Here is a 17,942-nt window from a genome sequence, read left to right on the forward strand (position 1 = left end):
AGCCTCCCGGCGGGGCGGACCGCACTACGGCTCCCGGCGTGCTGCGGGGCGGGCGCGGCGGCGGCGGGAGCGCGCCCGGAGCTGCCCTACGCCGAGGGCGCGCCCGCTCCGCCGCCCGCCTCCTGCTGCAGCCGCGGGCGCGGCCACCGGGCTGCGGCCCCGCCGCACCGGCCCCGGCGGGGCGGGGATCCCGGAGGCAGCCGCCGGGGCTCGGCGGGGGGGCGATGCTCGGCCGCGCTCCGCGCAGCATCCCGCCGCCCGGGCGTCCCCGCCAGCAGCTCCGCGCGGCGCCGGGGCTGGGGGCCGCGGGGCGGCGAGCCCGCCGGTAGCGGCCGGGGCCGGGGGCGCTCCCGGCAGCGGGATCCCCCCCCCCTCTCCGCCCCCGCGGGCGCCCCGGCCCCTGCGCCCGCTGCCCGCGGACGATGCTCCTGGGCGGCGGCCGGACCTTCGCCCGCTGCCCGGCCCGCGGCTCCCGACTGCCGGCGCTGCCCCGGGGACCGGCGGCCTGGCTCGGGCGCCGCGTCCCGGGCGGCGGTTCTCGGCCTCGGCAGGGCGGCATGACCCCCCGGCGGGGGCCCGGCGCTCGAGGGACGGCGAGAAAGGAGCAAGCTCCGGGGCCACGCTCGGCCTCCGGCCGGGAGCCCTAGGCCAGCTCTCTGGCCGGGATGCGAAGGTACCGGTGAGGCCGGTTCTGTTCCCAGGACACCCCGCGGAGCTTCTGGGGACCCCGGGTCCCGTGTGGCGGCGGGCGCTGCCCGAAGCACCCATCCCAGGGGACAGGGAAGAGCCGCCGTCAGCATCCTCCGGGAGGTGGAAGGTGGAGCCCGGCCCGTTCCCGCAGAGCATCCGTTCCTGCTTCCCCCGGGCCGGCCCCGTCCTGGCGCGGTGCCACCGGCTGCCCCGGGGCCCTGGGGCCGGCCGCCCCTGCTCGCCACCCGGGGCAGCCATGCCCTCCCCCAGCGACTCCAGCCGCTCGCTGACCGGCCGCACATCCCGCAGCCTCACCCACCTTCGTGTCCGGCGGACCTGGCTGCAGATCCTGCTGGTGCTGGGCTTCATCCAAGTGATCCTGGGTGTCCTGATTGTCACCTTCAGCCTGGTGGCAGCCACCATCACGCCCTCTGCCAAGATCCGGCACTCCTGCCCGTCTTGGGCAGGCTTCTCGGTGAGTCTGGGGCCGGGGGAGCATGTGGAGGGGTCTGGCACAGAACTGCTCTGCTGGGTCCATACAGCTCCCTGGATGCTGAATTTGCTGCCAGTCCCAGGAGAGTGTAGCCCCGCTGCTCCCCCACCATCTGCCCGTGGCTGCCGTGGTGCATTGTGGGAGAATCCTGGGGGTTCCCTCAGGGTGACTGTGTGAGGGATGGGGACCCCCGGAGCGGTGGGGGGCGGTTATCTGGAGTGTGCGTTGAGGTGACAAACCCTGAGCAGGTTTGTGCAGCCGCAGGCAGGGAGGGCTGTGTGGGGTGCTGCAGTGGTGACAGGGCGGGGGACCGGGCAGCCCTGCCCTGCTCCCGAGCCAAGCGGCAGGATGCTTTGCCTGCCGTGTACATGGGGTGAGGGCAGGATTCTGGCAGGCCTGGGGTCCCCTGCAGGAACCCCATGGCACAGATGCCAGCCCAGGTTCACTGCCCGGCGTGGAGCTGCCTGCAGTCCCCAGGCTCTCCAGTGCCCTGAATCAGCAGTTTCTCCAGGCTTGTGGAGCTGAGGCTGCCCCTACGGCCCTGAGGCTCCTGGGCTGGCTCCAGGCCTGCAGGGCTTGGGGGGGCTCTGACCAAGCGCAGGTGCTGCTCAGGGCCCCACTGCCTGGCAGAGACCCCTCCCCGTCCTCATTCCTGGGCTTGTGCTTCTGTAGCTGGCTCTGTCTGGGCTCGTCGGCATCGTCTCCTGGAAGCGGCCACTCACCCTGGTGGTAGGTGTTGGGAGGGGGTCCAGGCCGGGGAAGGCAGCGTGGGGGGACCATGCAGCCCACATACCCCCAGATGTGCAGCCACATGTGTTGGCTCCCTGCTCTGCAACCCTGCCCGGCTGGCAACCCCTCTCCTCCCTGCTGCAGATCACCTTCTTCACATTGCTGTCGGTGCTGGGCGTCATGCTGAGCCTCGCCGGGTCCATCCTGTCCTGCCAGAACGCACAGCTGGTGAAGTCCCTGGAGGCCTGTGAGAGGGTGAGGCTGGCTGGGGGCGGCTGCAGTGCTCCCGCATGCCCAGGCAGCTCAATGCACCTCGTCCCTGGCTGCAGGGCTCTAGGGACATGGGGAGCTGTGGAGCAGGGGGCTGGTGGCGGGAGGCATGGGTGGCTCTCAGGGGAGGGCATGGCATCTGGAGGTCCCTCATGGTGTTCCTTGTCCCCAGGAGAGGGACTCATGTGTCTGCTGCCAGGCCCACTCAGAGCCTCTGCCGGCCTCCTGCAGCCAGCAGAGCGAGATGCTGACCATGTTCCCCAACCCTGACTGCTGGAGCATCCGTGTGGCACTGAAGGTTGGGGATCCGGGGGGGCCGGGGGCTCCCTGGGAAGGGGCCATCCACCCTGCCATGCTCTGTGGGCATCTGCAGCTCACCCTGCTCCTCCCCAGGATCTCCTCTTCAGCGTCTGCGGCTTGACTATCTTCTCCACCATCATCTGCACGCTCTCTGCTGTTGTGTGCTGCATCCAGATCTTGTCCCTTGACATCGTCCATGTGGTGAGTCCCAGCCCTGGCCCAGGAGCAGACAGGGCAGGGGACCAGCTCTCACAGGCTGGGGGGGGCCCAGGATGCCAGAGCAGGTCCTGGCCCCAGCTGGATGTAGATTAAGTCCCAGGACACACGTCCCTTGCTGGATCTCTGAGCAGGGGGTCCCAGCTCTCCCTCCTCTCCCTGCAGCTGGTCCCTCAGCGCTCAAGCTCTGTGACACTGGAATGCACGTCCCCCCCCAACACCTTTCTGCAGAGCATGATGGACTTCGAGGAGTTCGTGCCCCCAGTGCCGCCACCCCCCTACTACCCGCCCGAGTACACCTGCAGTTCCGAGACTGATGCGCAGAGGTACCCTGCTGGGAGCGGGGCCACCGTGGTGCAGGAGTGGGGGGCCCATTGCCCCCAGGCAGGCTTCAACCCACCCAACACGGCTTTTCTGCTCTTGCTTCCGCAGCATCACCTACAATGGCTCCATGGACAGCCCTGTGCCCCTCTACCCAACTGACTTCCCCCCTTCCTATGAGACAGTGATGGGGCTGCGAGGCGACAGCCAGGTGGGAGACGGTGGGGCTGCGGGCAGGGGATGGCCAGGCAGCGCTGGGCTCCTGCTCTGCCCAAGCCCTGACTGCACTGTCCCACAGGCCACCTTGTTTGACTCGCAGCTGACGGACGGCTCGCACGCCTGCACCTGCGACCGTGTCCCCTCCATCGTGCTCAGCGGAGAAGGTGAGCGTGCGCCATAGGCGCACCTCGGGCTGGGAGCATCAGCAGGATGGGAGAGGGGCCGCGGGGGGACCAGCTCTTCACCCACGCCCACTCTGCTGCTTGCAGTGTCTATGGACAGCGGGTCCCTGATCATGTCTGAGATCATGGACATCCCCGGGGACAGCAGCCCCTCGGAGGACTCGTGCCTGCTGGAGCTGCAGGGCTCCATGCGCTCCGTGGACTACGTCCTCTTCCGCTCCATCCAGCGCAGCCGCGCGGACTACTGCCTGAGCGTGGACTGCGTGCAGTGCAGCCACCACGCGCGCAGCCCCACGCTGGGCTTGCAGGGGCCCTTCGAGGAGGTGCCACAGCCCCGGGTGCGGGGGGAGCGCTCCTACTCCTGCTCCACAGCAGAGCCCAGCCACAACGGCATCTTGGTGGGGGGAGCCGTGACCCACAGCTGCAATCGCCTGGAGGGGCTGGCCCGCTGCGTTGGCCCCTGCTTCCCCGAGGTGCGGCTCAAGGAGAAGGGCTCACTGCAGGGCCGTGGGGGTGGCTGCCCCACGGGGCCCGGCGCTGGGCGCCTCTGCCACCCACGACGCAACAGCGAGACCTCCTGCCCCTCATCCCCAGCCCCGGGGCTGAGCCAGCGCCTGCTCATGAGGTCACACAGTGACCCCGGTGTCCTAACAGCCGGTGATGCTGGTAGGTGGCAATGGCTGCATGTCGGGGATGTGCATATGGCTGTGTCTGACCGGTGCAGCTGGGATGTGCCACAGGTCTTGGATGTATTTCTCCATGGCCTGGCAGGATTAGAGCGAGTCTGAGGTGGGCAGCTGTCCCAGGGGAATTGGGGGGGTACAGGTGGGGGCTGCTGGGCTGGGAGGAGGTGGGTACTGGGCGGGTTGTGCTGCTGGGACTGGTGCTGGGGGCGCTGCCAAAGCCTCAGCATGCTCTTTCCGTTCCCAGCAGATTTCAGGGAAGTAATTTATACCAAAGCACTGGACGACACCATGTCCAACTCCTCTGCGGATGCAGGTCAGGGCACTGGGTTGTACAGGGATATACAGAGAAGTGGGGAGGGTGTGGGGAATGCTTCTGCAGCCCTTTGGGGATTGGACTCACCCCATTGGGGCTGGGACACTGGAGACCTGTGGTGGGTACCCTTCCCACCAGATGGGGAGATGGGACCCCCAGAGGCCGCAGGACAGGTCCCACTGGGAGCAGTGTCCTGGCATCTGATGGCAGCATCCCCACAGGGCTGTGCTCGGAGGCCTGCCTGCTCCGCCGTTCGCACTGTGACTCCCCCTTGCTGCTCCGGGCTGGCTCGGCAGGGAAGAGCAAGCTGCTGCCCTCCAAGAAGGTGACGCAGCAGCTGTCAAAGACGACGACCCGCTCCCTGGGGGACCTGAAGGTCTGCCGGGGCACCCGTGGGCTAGTGGCCAGGTTCCTGCAGAGACCCAAGCGCAGCCCAGCAGCTGGTGTGGAGGTGCCTGGGCACAGCTCCCAGGGTCACAAGCAGGTGAGCTTTGGCAGCCACCATGCCCAAGGGGACAGGGCAGCTCCCCTTTCCCGGGGAGACCCACCCACACCCTCTCCTACCCTCTGGTCCCCACCAGCACCTTCACGTTAGCCCTTCTGGGGTCTCCGTTCCCCTGCCATGCACCCCATGGTGTGGGCACCCCAGCTGTAGGCAGGGGCTGCAGGCAGAACCTCCTTCCTTCAGCACTGTCCTCGCCCAGCCCTTCTTGGCGTAACAGCCCCTTTCTCTTGGCCCCCACCATAGCTCCGAGTGGGAAAATCATTTGTGTCGCAACGGCTTTGGCTTTGGCCCTGAGTCACCACAGCCCGGAGGCAGTCGCTGGGATATCCCAGCCTTGGTTTACGGGATGCTGGAGACCTTGCACAGCCCAGGAGGCCCTGACAGGAACCCCTCCTTAATGACAGCATATGCGCGTGACAAACAGTTCCGCCATCCCTCGCCACCCCTGCTGTCCTGTCCTGCATGTCTGCCTGGCTGGCCCTAGAGCACAGGCCATCCCGTGGGGAGGTGAGCGTGGGGTGCTGTGGGCAGGGGTGCCACCTGCGCAGCTGCAGCCTGTCCCTGTGGGGTTGCAGGTTCCCTGGAGTGCCTGGCCGGGAGCAGAGCGGTCCCATGAAGGCATCCACCTGCAGAGCTGCGGGGACCTGAGCTCGACCTCATCCCTGCGCCGGCTCCTGTCCGCCCGCCGGCTGGAGCGCAGCCGCCCGCGGAGCCTCAGCGGGACCTGCAAGGAGAGCGTCCTCTGACTGTGCTCCCCCAGCCACGGCGCAGCCTCTGCGGGGACCCTCCCAGCGTCCTGGTGCAGAGATGGGTGTCCCACTCCGGGCCATGGCCCTCAGACATTGCTGCTGCCCTGCGGGGCTGGGCCATGCGCTGCTGCCCTGGGGCCTCTTCAGAGCCCCTTCCCCAGGCAGGGCCAGGGCAAGGGGCTGGTCCCCTGGGGTGTCTGCTGGGGGGCTGAGGTGGCCACGCCTGTCCCCTGCCCTGTCCCCTGTGCCGGCTGTGCCTGTCCCTGTGCCAGCCATGCCTCTGCCCTGGGATGGCCGTGCCTGTCCCCTGCCCTGCCCCCCTTGCGCTGGCTGTGCCTGTCCCCCGCCCTGTCCCCTGTGCCAGCCGTGCCTGTACCCGGGGGCGGCCACGCCTGTCCCCTGTGTCCCCCCCCTGCCCCGCACCGGCCGTGCCTGTCGTCCCCCGACCCACCGTGCCTGTCCCCCGTCTCCCCCCTCACCGGCCGTGCCTGTCGCCCGCGCCAGCTGCGCCCGCCCCTTGCCCAGCCCCTCCGCCCCGGCCCGCACCGGCCGTGCCCGGTCCCCGGTCCCTCGCGCTGGCCGTGCCCGCTCCCTCGCCCGGCTGCGCCCGGGGACGCGCTGCGGGGCCGGTCCCGCGGCGCTCGCAGCCGCGCTGCCCCTCGCTAGAGACCGAATAAAGGTGGTCGCCGCCCGCCCGGGGCCCAGCGGCCGGTGGCGCCGAGGGGAAGGGGCGGGGCGGGGCGGGCGGGTCAGCTGACCGGTCACGTGAGCGGCGGGGTGGGGCACCGGGCGCCCGGGTCCCCGGTGGCGGGTCCGCGCGGGGCGGGGGGCGGCGAGCACGCAGCGCGTTGCCCCAGCGGGACGGCGCCCGGTGCCCGCCTGCGCCCCCCGGGGTCCCGCCGGGCAGGGGGCGAGCGGCCCCGCCGGCAGGGCGGCTCCCCCGGGTCTGCGGCGCCGTTACCGTCGCTGGGGTAGGGCCGGGCCCCGGTTGAGCAAGACGGCGGGAGCGGGCCCGGCCCGCCCAGTGCCGGTGCCGCTCTTGCACCGGCGCCCCGGGCGTGGGCGGGACGGGAAGCACGGGAGCCCTTAAAGGCGAGGCCGGCAGCGGCCCCGGGGCTGCGGGGTAGGCCGGGCAGGCAGCGCGGTCGGCACCGGCTGAGGGTGCCACCGGGACGGGAGGCTTCGACGGTGTGGCTGCTTGCAGGCCCTGCGCCCCGGGCCCCGCCGGGGGCCACAGCGAGGCCATGGGGGCGACCGGCGCCCTGGGCTGGCGGCTGCTGCTGCTGCTGCTGGCCGCGCACCGGGCCGCAGGTGAGCGCGGGGGCGGCGGCAGTGGGGTGGGGGTGCCCGAGGGGCCGGGGGCAGCGCCGGACCCGGGGTGCCCGGGGAGGTGACGGGGTGCGGAGCACGGGGGCAGAGGCAGCACCCCGCGGCAAGCCCACCTGTCCCCCACCCTGGGATGGGAGAGCTCTGGCAGGGACCCGCCCCCGTGCCGGCAGCTGCCCCCACCCTGCCCGTGCCCCCCAGGCGCCCAGCCCTGCAGCCCCAAGTACTTTGGCCGTGATGCCATGGTGTGCGTCTGCAATGCCACGTACTGCGACACGCTGGACCCCGTGGTCCTGCCGGCCCCGGGCACCTACGTCAAGTACGAGAGCAGCAAGGCCGGCAAGCGGCTGGAGCGCAGCGAGGGGAGCTTCCAGCGCGTCCTCCACGCCCCAGGTACTTGCTGTGGCCGGCAGAGACAGGCTGGACCCTGCCTGCGACCTGCTGTCACACCGCCTTCTCTCCGTACAGATCTTGTCCTGACTGTGGACACGACGCAGCGGTACCAGAAGGTGAAGGGATTTGGTGGCTCCATGACCGACGCAGCTGCTATAAACATCCTTTCCCTGCCAGAAACAGCCCAGGATCACCTGCTGCGCTCATACTTTTCTGAGGAAGGTGAGAACATCAGGGGAGGTGGGAGGGTTGGTGATGGAGACCACATGGGCCTCTGCCTAGGAGCTGGCAGGGCTTGAAGTTCTCCTGTCTCCTTGCCCACCTCTGCCCATCCCACCCCACTGTGCTTGACAGGGCTGGAGTACAACCTTGTCCGGCTCCCTATGGCCAGCTGCGACTTCTCCCTCCATGCCTACACCTACGACGATGTTCCCTTTGACTATGAGCTCACCCACTTCAGCCTGCGAGATGAGGACGTGAAGCTGAAGGTGAATGGTGGGAGGGAGCCGGGGGGTGGGAAGGTGGTGGTGGGGGTACATGGGCTCAGCTCAGGTGGTCCCTCTGTCCCCTCCTGCAGATACCCCTCCTGCATCGAGCTTTGGCCATGAGCAAGCGGCCGCTGTCGCTGTACGCCAGCCCCTGGACCTCCCCAACCTGGATGAAGACCAGCGAATCCTTTGTGGGGAAGGGCACACTGAAGGGGCAGGCAGGGGACAAGTACCACAAGACCTGGGCGAATTACTTCGTACGGTAAGTAGTGCCAGGGGTGAGAGGATGGGGGGATGCCCAGGGGATCCTTAGCAGTGGCATTGAGGAGACCCCATGGCTCACCCCTCTCCCGTGTGCCCAGGTTCCTGGATGAGTACGCCAAGCACAACCTGACCTTCTGGGCAGTGACGGCGGAGAACGAGCCCTCAGCCGGGCTGATCAACAACTACCCCTTTCAGTGCCTGGGCTTCACAGCTGAGCAGCAGCGGGACTTCATCGCGCGAGACCTGGGCCCTGCGCTGGCCAACAGCTCCCACCAGCACGTCCAGCTCATCATCCTGGATGACAACCGGCTCCACCTCCCGCACTGGGCCAAAGTGGTGAGTGCGCCAGCAGGGCGAGCTGGGGCAGAGCCGCAGCCCCTCTGGTGCACCACGTCCCGGCAGAGGACTCAGCGCCACTTCCTGGGCTGAGGCGGTGGCTCTGCCCCACAGAACCCAGTGGTGCCTGATTTTTTTTCTCCCTGCTAGGTTCTGGAGGATGAAGAGGCAGCTCGCTACGTCCACGGTATCGGCATCCACTGGTACCTGGACTTCATCGGTCCCATACAGGACACAGTGGTGCCCACTCATGAGCTCTTCCCTGACTACTACATCCTGGCCACAGAGGCGTGCATCGGGGCCCACTTCTGGGAGAGGGACGTGATCCTGGGCTGCTGGGAGCGGGGAAACCAGTACAGCCACAGCATCCTGACGGTGAGGCCCCCATGTCACCCTGTGCAGTGACTCCCGGAGAGGGCTGCCGGTGCACTCCCTCTCCCGTGGGCACCCCGCTCCTTGGGCAGACGTGTGGGCTGACCTGTTGCAGAACCTGAACCACTTTGTGGTCGGCTGGACCGACTGGAACCTGGCCCTGGACCTGGAGGGGGGCCCCAACTGGGTCAAGAACTATGTGGACAGCCCTGTCATCGTGGACACCAGTGAAGGCATCTTCTACAAGCAGCCCATGTTCTACCACCTGGGGCATTTCAGGTGGGTCAGGGTCCCCCATCATGCTCTCAACTGTCTGGGCTCCAGCTCCATGGTTTTAGTAGTGCCTTGTCAAGAGGGGAGCAGGGCAGGTTTGTCAGGAGAGGAGCTCTTCTGGGGTCTGACTCGCTTCATGGGGTTGCTTCTTGTTTGTGCTCATGCAGTAAGTTCATCCCTGAGGGCTCCCAGCGTGTGGGGCTCGTCGCTTCCAAAGAGTCCAAGAAGATGGACCTGGAGTACACGGCTTTCTTGCGCCCCGACGGTGCCGTGGTGGTGGTGGTTCTGAACCGGTGAGTGTTGCAGCCCGGCCCACAAGCATGAGACCCCGTCCTGCTGGGCCTTGTGCACTACTGGTGCTCCGGAGCTGCTGCAGGGCTGACCCCGCTGCTCCTCACCCTCCAGGTCCCCGCAGAATGTCACCTTCGGGCTGGCTGATACGGTTGGCCTCATCACAGCCGTGGCTCCGGCCAGCTCCATCCAGACCTACCTCTGGCAGCGGCAGTGACAGGGCTGGGGCGCCCGTGGCTGGCCAGGGGCCGGGCCGAGCGAGCCAGGAGAGCAGCCCTGTGCTGCCTGTGGGCTTGGAGCTGGAAGCGCAGAGGAGGTGGCTCACCACTGTCTTCACCATGACGGAGCTGAGCGCTCGGGCAAGCTGGAGGAGTGAGCTGGGCCAGGGAGTGCTGTGCGTGCACAGGAGGGCCGGGGGCTCCAGCACCCCTCCAGGTGGAGATCCCACAGGCTGTGAACGCTGTTTTCTGCTGCTTTGATATTAAATGCTGATGCTGCCTCTCTGTCTGCGGCCAGAAGAGAAACGTCCAGGTCCCTCCCCTGCTCCCAGGCACTGAGGCTGGGTCCTGCCCAGGCACGGAGCCCGCAGGAGTCCCAAGAGCAGTGCAGAGCACCTGGAGCTCTGTGGGGCGGCCGCTCTCTGCGCTCCACCCCCCTGCAACTCGCAGCAGGGCCTATCCGGCCGGGCCCGTGCTCCAAGCACCAGTCTGCTCCCAGTTTCAAGCATGTGCTGCCTGGCAGAGGTGTGAGCCGAGCCTGGGTGCTCTCCCACTGCCTTTGTGGACAGGTTTAGGGACCAACAGGCAGCTCAGGATTTACCTTGCATTGCAGATGCTCTGGGTCCTGGAGCAGGAGTGGTGGTGAAGTGCCTGGACACCCGCCTTGGTGACCAAGCTTCAGTTTTCCATGCTTTTCCTGCCAAGCTGGAGCCACTCACACCCCAGTGCTGGGCTGTGTGGATCACATCTCACCCAGTGCAGGGTGTTCCCCAAGGTGGGGGCTGGAGGCAGAAGCAGCTCCAGGAGCATCGCAGCATGGTGGGCTCAGAGCATGAGCCAGCTCTGGATGGGTTCAGGGTATCTGCAAGCTTCTGCTGGGGCTTTGCAGGGAGAGGGGTGGTGGCCAGGCTGCAGCAGCCCTGCACTGGGGTGTGCTGTCTCCTGCGGGGATGGGGCAGAGCGGTCCCCGCTGCAACAAGGAGGTTCAGGGTGCACCAGGGGCTCAGCACCCACTGCGGAGCCAGGGCAGCTTGAGCAAGCGGGCATGGGGCCAGGAGTGGGTGCTGAGTGCGGGCACACCCAGGAAGGAAGGAGGGAGCTTGGAGGGTGTGCTGAGCGGGGGAGTAGGCCAGGGAGGTCATGATTGCAGGCAGGGTGCTGGGCTGGTCGAGGTCAGCCAGGTCGAGGCAGGCGGGACGTGGCCCAGGGATGCTATCAAGACTGACAGCAGCAACGCTGCGTGGGCTCGGCACAGCCCAGCGCCGGCTCCAGCAGCACCCGGGGTGGTGCCTAAGTGCACGACGGGCACCCTGGGAAGCTGGCATGTTCTGCGCCACGGTGCCACCGGGACACTGTCTTGGGAGCGGGAGCCCTGGGACCCTTCAGCACCGCGGGGCGGGCGGTGCCCGAGTCCTGGGGAGAGCTGGCTCTGCAGAGGGGTATAAACATCCCGCTCCTGCCCAGAGGCTGTTTGCGTTTGTCCACAAGAGGGAAATATTTCTCCAGGATCACAGCGACAGCGAGCCCCGCTCCCAGCATCCTTGTGCTGGGGGGCACGACTGCTCCTCCACGCCTCTCTCTTCCAGCATCTTACTTACCAACTTCTTTTAACGTTTTACCAGCCCTGGTAATAAAAGCCGATGTCTGGATGCTGAATCGTCCTGGGACACACGTCCTTGGCCCTGTGCTCTGCTCTGAAGGACCGACTAGCTCTAGGTTTAATTGAGGGCAGGTGAATCCTCCAAGTTGTTGGGCTTGGCTCATCGATTCTTGTGCAAAGCCTTAGCTCATTTTTGGGGTGCACCCTGGCTGGTGGTTGCTGGGGCTGGGAGGACAGGGTGCCCCAGCAGCTGCTCTGGAAGCAGTGACCACCAGCAAGGGCTGGGTCTCCCCATGCTCAGGCCTGGCGTCCAGCTGCCTGGCAGGACGCTGGAGCCTGAGCTGCTGCTGCAATGCTGCATCGATGCTCTGGGCACCTGGCTCCTGCTGTGGCACCAATGTTTTTGGAGTCGCAATCCCCATAAAAGCGGCTCAGCCCCAGCTCTGTGTTCCCAGAGTCCCCATCCCTACTGGCCTGGCTAAGGGACAAAATTCACCCCCCAGGCTTCTCCACCAACTGCGGGGCAGGTCTGTGAACACCATGAGACCATGAGAAACCCCTGTGTGCTGGGAGCAGCAGCAAGAAATAGCTTTGAGAGGATTTGGTGGGGCTACCCAGCATCTCCCATGCTGAGGCGTTACCCTTCCCCTGGGTCTCACTTTTCCTGCTCAGCAGGAAGTTCTTATCAGCTGGTGTTGATAGGGATGAGCTCCAGCAGCCTCCGCAGTGTTTTTGCTCCCGGGAGCTGTGGGGATTGCAGGGACCCAAGCCAGCTGCAGGGCTCTGGCCAGGTGGGGGGGCAGGCAGAGCCAGACTATGAAATGGGGAGGGAAAGGGCATATGGGGCATCCTGGGTGGCTGGCAGTGGGCCAGGAGGCAGCTTCTCATCGTGGGGCAGCAGGGGCTGACCTATTAATCTCCCCCCAAAACTGGGGCTTATTAGCCTGGGTGTAGCAGCCTGCTGACACGTTAGTCATAGCTGGGGGTGGGAGACCCATGAGGCAGAGGGACAGTGCCAGGAGCTTCCTTCTGGGGCTGCCTGTTTACCCCATGAGTCGTAACTGGGGGCTGCCCAGCCCCATCTGCCCCTTCCCCAGTGGCAGCTGGCCCGGGCGCCCCATGGCTTGGCCCCACGTGGCAGGCAGAGGTGCAGGACTGTGTCAGGGCAGTGCTGGAGGTTAGGAAGAACTTTGATCAATTGAATTGCCCCACAGCTGTATATGATATGCCAGAAAAGGAGAAAATGAGTCATGAAGTGCTGCTCCACCTGGAGAGGGAGCACTAACAGAGTGGTTTAACCCTATGGAGGGAAACTCCGAGCCCCCGTGTTTGATGCTCTTGGGCAGGCGGAAGGGTGGCTGGGAGCTGGCTGCTCTCTGGCCCCCTGGGCCACCCCTGCGGAGAGATGCCGAGGGCATCCCCGCAGCGATGGATGCGTGCACGTTTGTCCACGGGATCAGGCATGTCCCGGGTGACGTGACCAGGACCAGGCGCTGTCTGTGCGCCTGGGTAAGCCAGCCTGGTTCAGCTCTGGCTCTTTGGGCTGGGCTGGTTGCTCTTGGAAGAGCAAGGAGCGCTCCCGGAGTGGTTTGTCGCCAGGCACAGAGGAGCAGAGCTCTGCTTCTGGCGTGGCTGGTGTCAGGGCAGTGGGTTCCCCTCCGTGGGTCTGACTCGGCAGCGCAGCCCTGGCTGCCATTGCTGGGGGCCAGAGGGCAGCCCTGGCCGTGCAGGAGCTGGGGCACTTGCCAGCTTGCTGCTACCGCCGCCGCCTCCCATGGTGCGTGCTGAGGTAGGGCGAGCAATGCAAAAGGCTTGGGCAGACCAGGCAGCGGCCCCGGCTCCTGCGTGGCTGCACCTGGCAGGTCGTTTTGCCACACCAGGCTGCGCGGCTGCATTTGCCATCCTCACCTGGGGGTCCTGGACCCTCCCCACGCTGGGTGCAAGGCCACAGCAGCTCTTGGGGGTAACAGGAGGACTGGGGTGAATGACAAGGGTACATCACCCACGGTACTGTTAGAGCTCATTAGCAGGACAATTTACAGTGCTGTGAGCCTGCCTATGGGCTCTGCTGTGCTTTCAGGGATTCATCAGGACCGTGCCTGACAAAGCTCTCCCTTCAGGGCATTGCAGTGAGTGCCCCGTGCTCCATCTCCCTGTGCTGGTGGGGCCTTTCGGGTAGCCAGAGCTGCCAGCATGATGTCCCCATCCCGCCTCCCCGGGGGCTGATGTCCTTGCATGGCAGCAGAAGGCTGTTCCCCTGCTCTGGCCCCATGGTGAGGAGATGTACGATGGTCTGGGTCCAATGCCAGCGGTAGGTATGGCCGGGAGGAGAACAAGGAGGAGCTGTGGGGGTGGGAGAGGGTGTGCTGCAGAGGGAGGTCTTGAAGCAGTTCCCTGTAAAGGTGAGGTGGGGAGGCTGGAGCCGCACGAGGAGGAGGAGGGCTAGTGGCAGCACAGGTTGGGGAGCAGCCGGGGCGGAGGTGGGTGGGCTATAGGCTCATGGGGAGGGATGGACCCACCTCACCTTCCTGAAAGGCAAGGGTCTTTGCAGGGAGGGGGAGGACGGAGGGTGTCGCAGGAGGTCCCTGGCAGTGGAAGGAGGAGCAGGGGCAGAGATGGTGCTGATCCAGCTGGGGACCACAGCCTGCCCCTACACCCCCTCCTGCGCCCACGCCTGCCTTGGCTGAGGGTGCCCCCACTCGCAGGCTCTGCTCCCCGGGACCCGCTGGAGCTGTGGGGACGTGGAGGGGCCATGGGGACGGTCGGCATCCTGGGCTGGCTGCTGCCGCTGCTGCTGCAGGCGGTGCCGCAGGCTGCAGGTGAGCGCAGGGACGTCACGGGGGTGGCAATGGGGCAGCATGGCTTGGGCAGTGGGGTGCCTGGGGACAGGGCCAGGAGCCCTGGGGCAGCGCCGGACCCGGGGTGCCCGGGGAGGTGACGGGGTGCGGAGCACGGGGGCAGAGGCAGCACCCCGGGGCAAGCCCACCTGTCCCCCACCCTGGGATGGGAGAGCTCTGGCAGGGACCCGCCCCCGTGCCGGCAGCTGCCCCCACCCTGCCCGTGCCCCCCAGGCGCCCAGCCCTGCAGCCCCAAGTACTTTGGCCGTGATGCCATGGTGTGCGTCTGCAACGCTACGTACTGCGACACGCTGGACCCCGTGGTCCTGCCGGCCCCGGGCACCTACGTCAAGTACGAGAGCAGCAAGGCCGGCAAGCGGCTGGAGCGCAGCGAGGGGAGCTTCCAGCACAGCCTCCTGCACACCCCAGGTACTTGCTGTGGCCAGGTGGGTGGTGGGTGCCAGCGCAGGATGCCCGGGCACCTTGAGCTGAGCCAGAGTCTCCCTTGCAGGGCTGCTGCTGACACTCAACATCTCCACGCTGTACCAGCATGTGAAGGGCTTTGGTGGGTCCCTCTCCGATGCTGCTGCCTTGAACATCATGGGACTGTCACAGCTGGCCCAGGACAACCTGCTGCGCTCCTACTTCTCCGAGAACGGTGAGCAATGAAGGCACCAGCGGTGTGGGGCAGCTCATGTGGTCCCTGGAGGCAGCTGTGCCTGTCCCTGCTGCTGGGACACCCATCACCTGGGTGCCTGCTCCAGTGCTGCTTTATGCCTTTCCTGCTCCTCAGGGATTGAGTACAACCTCATCCGGCTCCCCATGGCTTGCAGTGACTTCTCCACGCACCCTTACAGCTACGACGATGTCCCCCATGACTTTGAGCTGAAGCACTTCAAGCTGGCGGAGGAGGATGTGAAGATGAAGGTGGGAGGCTGAAGCCACTGCCACCAGCAGTTTGTCCCCTTTACCACCAGAGCTCCTGCATGTGCTGGGACCCCCATGACCAGATGCTGCCAAACCCCACACACAGTGGCAGGGTGCGTGGGGACAGCCCGTGGGAGCTGGCACCTCCTCTAGGGCATGTCCTGGTGCATCCTGGCTGGCACTGGCAGGGTGTGGGGCCGGGGTGCTGTGCCATGGGGTGGTGCTCACAGGCTGCAGTTTCCCACAGAGGTCCCTTGAGCACTCCTCTTCCTCCCATGCTGGTCTGTGTGGTTTCACGGGGCTGCAGCTGGAGCTGAGCCAGTCCCTCTGCCCATTCCTGCAGATACCCCTCCTGCACCGAGCCTCAGCCATGAGCAGGCGGCCGCTGTCGCTCTACGCCAGCCCCTGGACCTCCCCAGCCTGGCTGAAGAGTAACGAGGATGTCCGTGGGAAGGGGACACTGAAGGGGCAAGCGGGGGACAAGTACCACAAGACCTGGGCCAACTACTTCATCAAGTACTGTCCCTTGGGGCTGGGACGCTTAAGGACTGCAGGGGCTGGGGCAGGGACAGAGTGGGCAGGCGCGGCTGATGCTGCCCCACCTTCCCTGCGCCAGGTTCCTGGACGAATACGCCAAACACAACGTGACCTTCTGGGCAGTGACGGTACAGAACGAGCCCCACACAGTGCTGTTCACGCCCCCCCAGTTCCCCACCATCACCTTCACAGCCGCGCAGCAGCGGGACTTCATCGTCCACGACCTGGGCCCTGCACTGACCCGCAGCCCCCACCGCACCCGGCTCATCATCCTGGACGACCAGCGCATCCACCTCCTGCACTGGGCCAAAGCGGTGAAAAGCAAAGCCTGCTGCCCTGCCCAGCTCCTTCCTCTCCCTCCCCTTTGTATCACACCCAAGCCTCGGGTTTTAGCTGAAAATTAAGCTAGCAGCTGCTCCCAACCCTAGACAGCACAGGGGGCAAACCAGGCCTGCCAGAGAGCGAGCTGGAGCCGGTTAATTCGGTAGCAACTGCCTCTGCGTGTGCCTGGCTGAAGCAGGGACAGGAGGTGGCATACGCGTCCTGGATTCCTGCAGAGCGGCGCGCAGAGGCGCTGCTGGCACGCCAGCACCTTCTCCAGCGGCGTTTCGGCTGATTCAGCTGGCCCTGTGCAATGCTGAAGAGCAGTCTGTGGGAATTACCTTAAACTAAAAGGAAAGGAAAGAAAACGTGCTCCTGCCCCTGCCTCAAGTGAGGCTGAAGCTGCAGGGGTGGGCGCAGCACATCCCTCCCTCATCTCAAACCGGCAGCACCCCGAGATCAGGCAGGGCCATGGTGCAAGACCACCCCGCGGGGGGATGCAGAGGGAGGGCCAGGCAGCAGCATGAGCCACGCGGGGGGCGAGGAGACCACTGAGGGGCACGTCTGCCCACACACCCCCATTGCTGTGTACCCAGTGAGGTGCTGGAGCCACATCGGGGTGGTGCTTGTGGCTTGCTCCTTGGAGTGTGGGTGCTGAAGGGAGGGGGCTGCAGGCATGGGAGCAGGAGGGGACAAGAGGGGAGGCAGGTGGCCCTAGGAGACCCCGCTGGCATGTGGGGTCTGTGTGGCCATCCCCACAGGGCTCAGGGCCCTGGTGGCCCTGGTGCGAGGCGTCTCCTCTGCCCCCCCCCCAGGTCCTGGGCAATGCCACCGCTGCCCGCTATGTCGCCGGCGTGGGCGTTCACTGGTACCTGGACAGTGTTATCCCAGCCAGCTGCAGCTTGGAGGCCACCCACAGGCTCTTCCCTGATCATTTTCTCCTCTACACGGAGGCCTGCAGCGGCTTCCTCACCATGCGGTTTTCCGTGTCCCTGGGCTGCTGGGAGCGAGGGGACCGCTACAGCCACAGCATACTGACGGTATGGCACCCCCCGGCACTGCCTGCCCGGGCTGGGGGCCTGGCTCGGCCCCGCTCAGCCCTTTCTCCACCTGCCCAGGTCCTGAACCACTTTGTGGCTGGCTGGACCGACTGGAACCTGGCCCTGGACACGGAGGGGGGCCCCAACTGGGTCAAGAACTATGTGGACAGCCCCATCATCGTGGACAGCAGCAAGGACATCTTCTACAAGCAGCCCATGTTCTACCACCTGGGGCATTTCAGGTAGGTCAGGGCTGGGGGGGGGGGGCTCAGGTGCTGCCACCAGCCCAACACCGGGGGCACAATCTCCCTTCTCTTCCCCCTGCAGCAAGTTCATCCCTGAGGGCTCCCGGCGCGTGGGGTTGCACAGCAGCCGCCGATGCCTCTTCTGTCAGCTGGAGCACGTGGCTGTCCTGCGCCCCGACGGGGCCCTCGTCCTGGTAGTCCTCAACAGGTCAGCAGGGCAGTCCGGCTGGGGGGGACACAGGGCAATGCTCAGCCGCGGCTGCTCAGCCCCTCTCGCCCCCCAGGTTTGGCTGGGACGTGCCGTTCGGGATCCGGGACCCCGCCATTGGTTTCATCGAGACCGTGGCTCCAGCCAACTCCATCCAGACCTACCTGTGGCACCAGCAGTGATGGGGGTGGCACTGAGTGGCTGGGGGTCTCCAGGGGTCAGCTCTTCCCCCACCCTTTCCAGCATCCTTCAATGGTGGAAGCGGGTGGTGAGCCAGCGCTGGAGGCGAAGGAGGAACTGGGGGTCCTGCCCCTGGTGCAAGGGGTTGCCTGTGCTCCTGGCACTGGGGTCCTGCCAGGGCTGCTGCTCCTGTGCTTCCCAGCCTTGCCCCTCCCTCCCCGGCACCCCCGAGTTCCCTGAAAGCTTCCTCTGCGCCGTCTCCTGGACCACGCTTCCACACGTGGCTCCCTTGAAACCTTCGCGTGTGTCTCAGGCGCCAAGTAAAGCCGTGACGTGCTCCCTCCGGTATGTGCCGTCCCCGTCAGTGTTTCCTCTATGCTCTCAGAAATTGCTCGGTTTTCCTCGGAGAGGTG

At 66.3% G+C, this 17,942-nt stretch overlaps 2 protein-coding genes across 6 annotated transcripts; both read left to right on the forward strand.

Annotated features, from left to right (window-relative positions):
* The first annotated feature begins 53 nt into the window (after window positions 1-53).
* Window positions 54-6,392, forward strand: ENTREP3 (endosomal transmembrane epsin interactor 3). Of its 3 annotated transcripts, none has more exons than XM_064475376.1 (12): window positions 54-1,165; window positions 1,856-1,912; window positions 2,057-2,167; window positions 2,355-2,480; window positions 2,576-2,683; window positions 2,864-3,024; window positions 3,131-3,230; window positions 3,339-3,402; window positions 3,508-4,086; window positions 4,351-4,419; window positions 4,641-4,903; window positions 5,500-6,392. In XM_064475376.1, the coding sequence occupies exons 1-12, from the start codon at window positions 947-949 to the stop codon at window positions 5,668-5,670; spliced, it is 2,028 nt and encodes a 675-aa protein (XP_064331446.1). In that variant the 5' UTR covers window positions 54-946; the 3' UTR covers window positions 5,671-6,392. The 3 variants fall into 3 exon arrangements, with proteins under 3 accessions (XP_064331446.1, XP_064331445.1, XP_064331447.1); XM_064475375.1 differs by having other exon boundaries at window positions 55-1,165; window positions 3,318-3,402; window positions 4,354-4,419; window positions 5,500-6,387; XM_064475377.1 differs by having other exon boundaries at window positions 66-1,165; window positions 3,318-3,402; window positions 5,500-6,387.
* A 63-nt stretch (window positions 6,393-6,455) lies between these two features.
* On the forward strand, window positions 6,456-17,842 carry GBA1 (glucosylceramidase beta 1). Of its 3 annotated transcripts, none has more exons than XM_064475384.1 (10): window positions 6,456-6,984; window positions 7,201-7,392; window positions 7,468-7,614; window positions 7,747-7,880; window positions 7,970-8,142; window positions 8,243-8,480; window positions 8,631-8,855; window positions 8,968-9,131; window positions 9,293-9,418; window positions 9,531-9,919. In XM_064475384.1, the coding sequence occupies exons 1-10, from the start codon at window positions 6,918-6,920 to the stop codon at window positions 9,631-9,633; spliced, it is 1,569 nt and encodes a 522-aa protein (XP_064331454.1). In that variant the 5' UTR covers window positions 6,456-6,917; the 3' UTR covers window positions 9,634-9,919. The 3 variants fall into 3 exon arrangements, with proteins under 3 accessions (XP_064331454.1, XP_064331455.1, XP_064331456.1); XM_064475385.1 differs by lacking the exons at window positions 6,456-6,984; window positions 7,201-7,392; window positions 7,468-7,614; ... (5 more) ...; window positions 9,293-9,418; window positions 9,531-9,919 and adding exons at window positions 13,791-14,053; window positions 14,306-14,500; window positions 14,583-14,729; ... (5 more) ...; window positions 17,224-17,349; window positions 17,426-17,842; XM_064475386.1 differs by lacking the exons at window positions 6,456-6,984; window positions 7,201-7,392; window positions 7,468-7,614; ... (5 more) ...; window positions 9,293-9,418; window positions 9,531-9,919 and adding exons at window positions 13,792-14,053; window positions 14,306-14,500; window positions 14,865-14,998; ... (4 more) ...; window positions 17,224-17,349; window positions 17,426-17,842.
* The last annotated feature ends 100 nt before the right edge of the window (window positions 17,843-17,942 follow it).

This window comes from Phalacrocorax carbo, chromosome 28 (assembly GCF_963921805.1).
Source record: "Phalacrocorax carbo chromosome 28, bPhaCar2.1, whole genome shotgun sequence".
In the NCBI taxonomy this organism is placed as follows: Eukaryota; Metazoa; Chordata; class Aves; order Suliformes; family Phalacrocoracidae; genus Phalacrocorax; species Phalacrocorax carbo.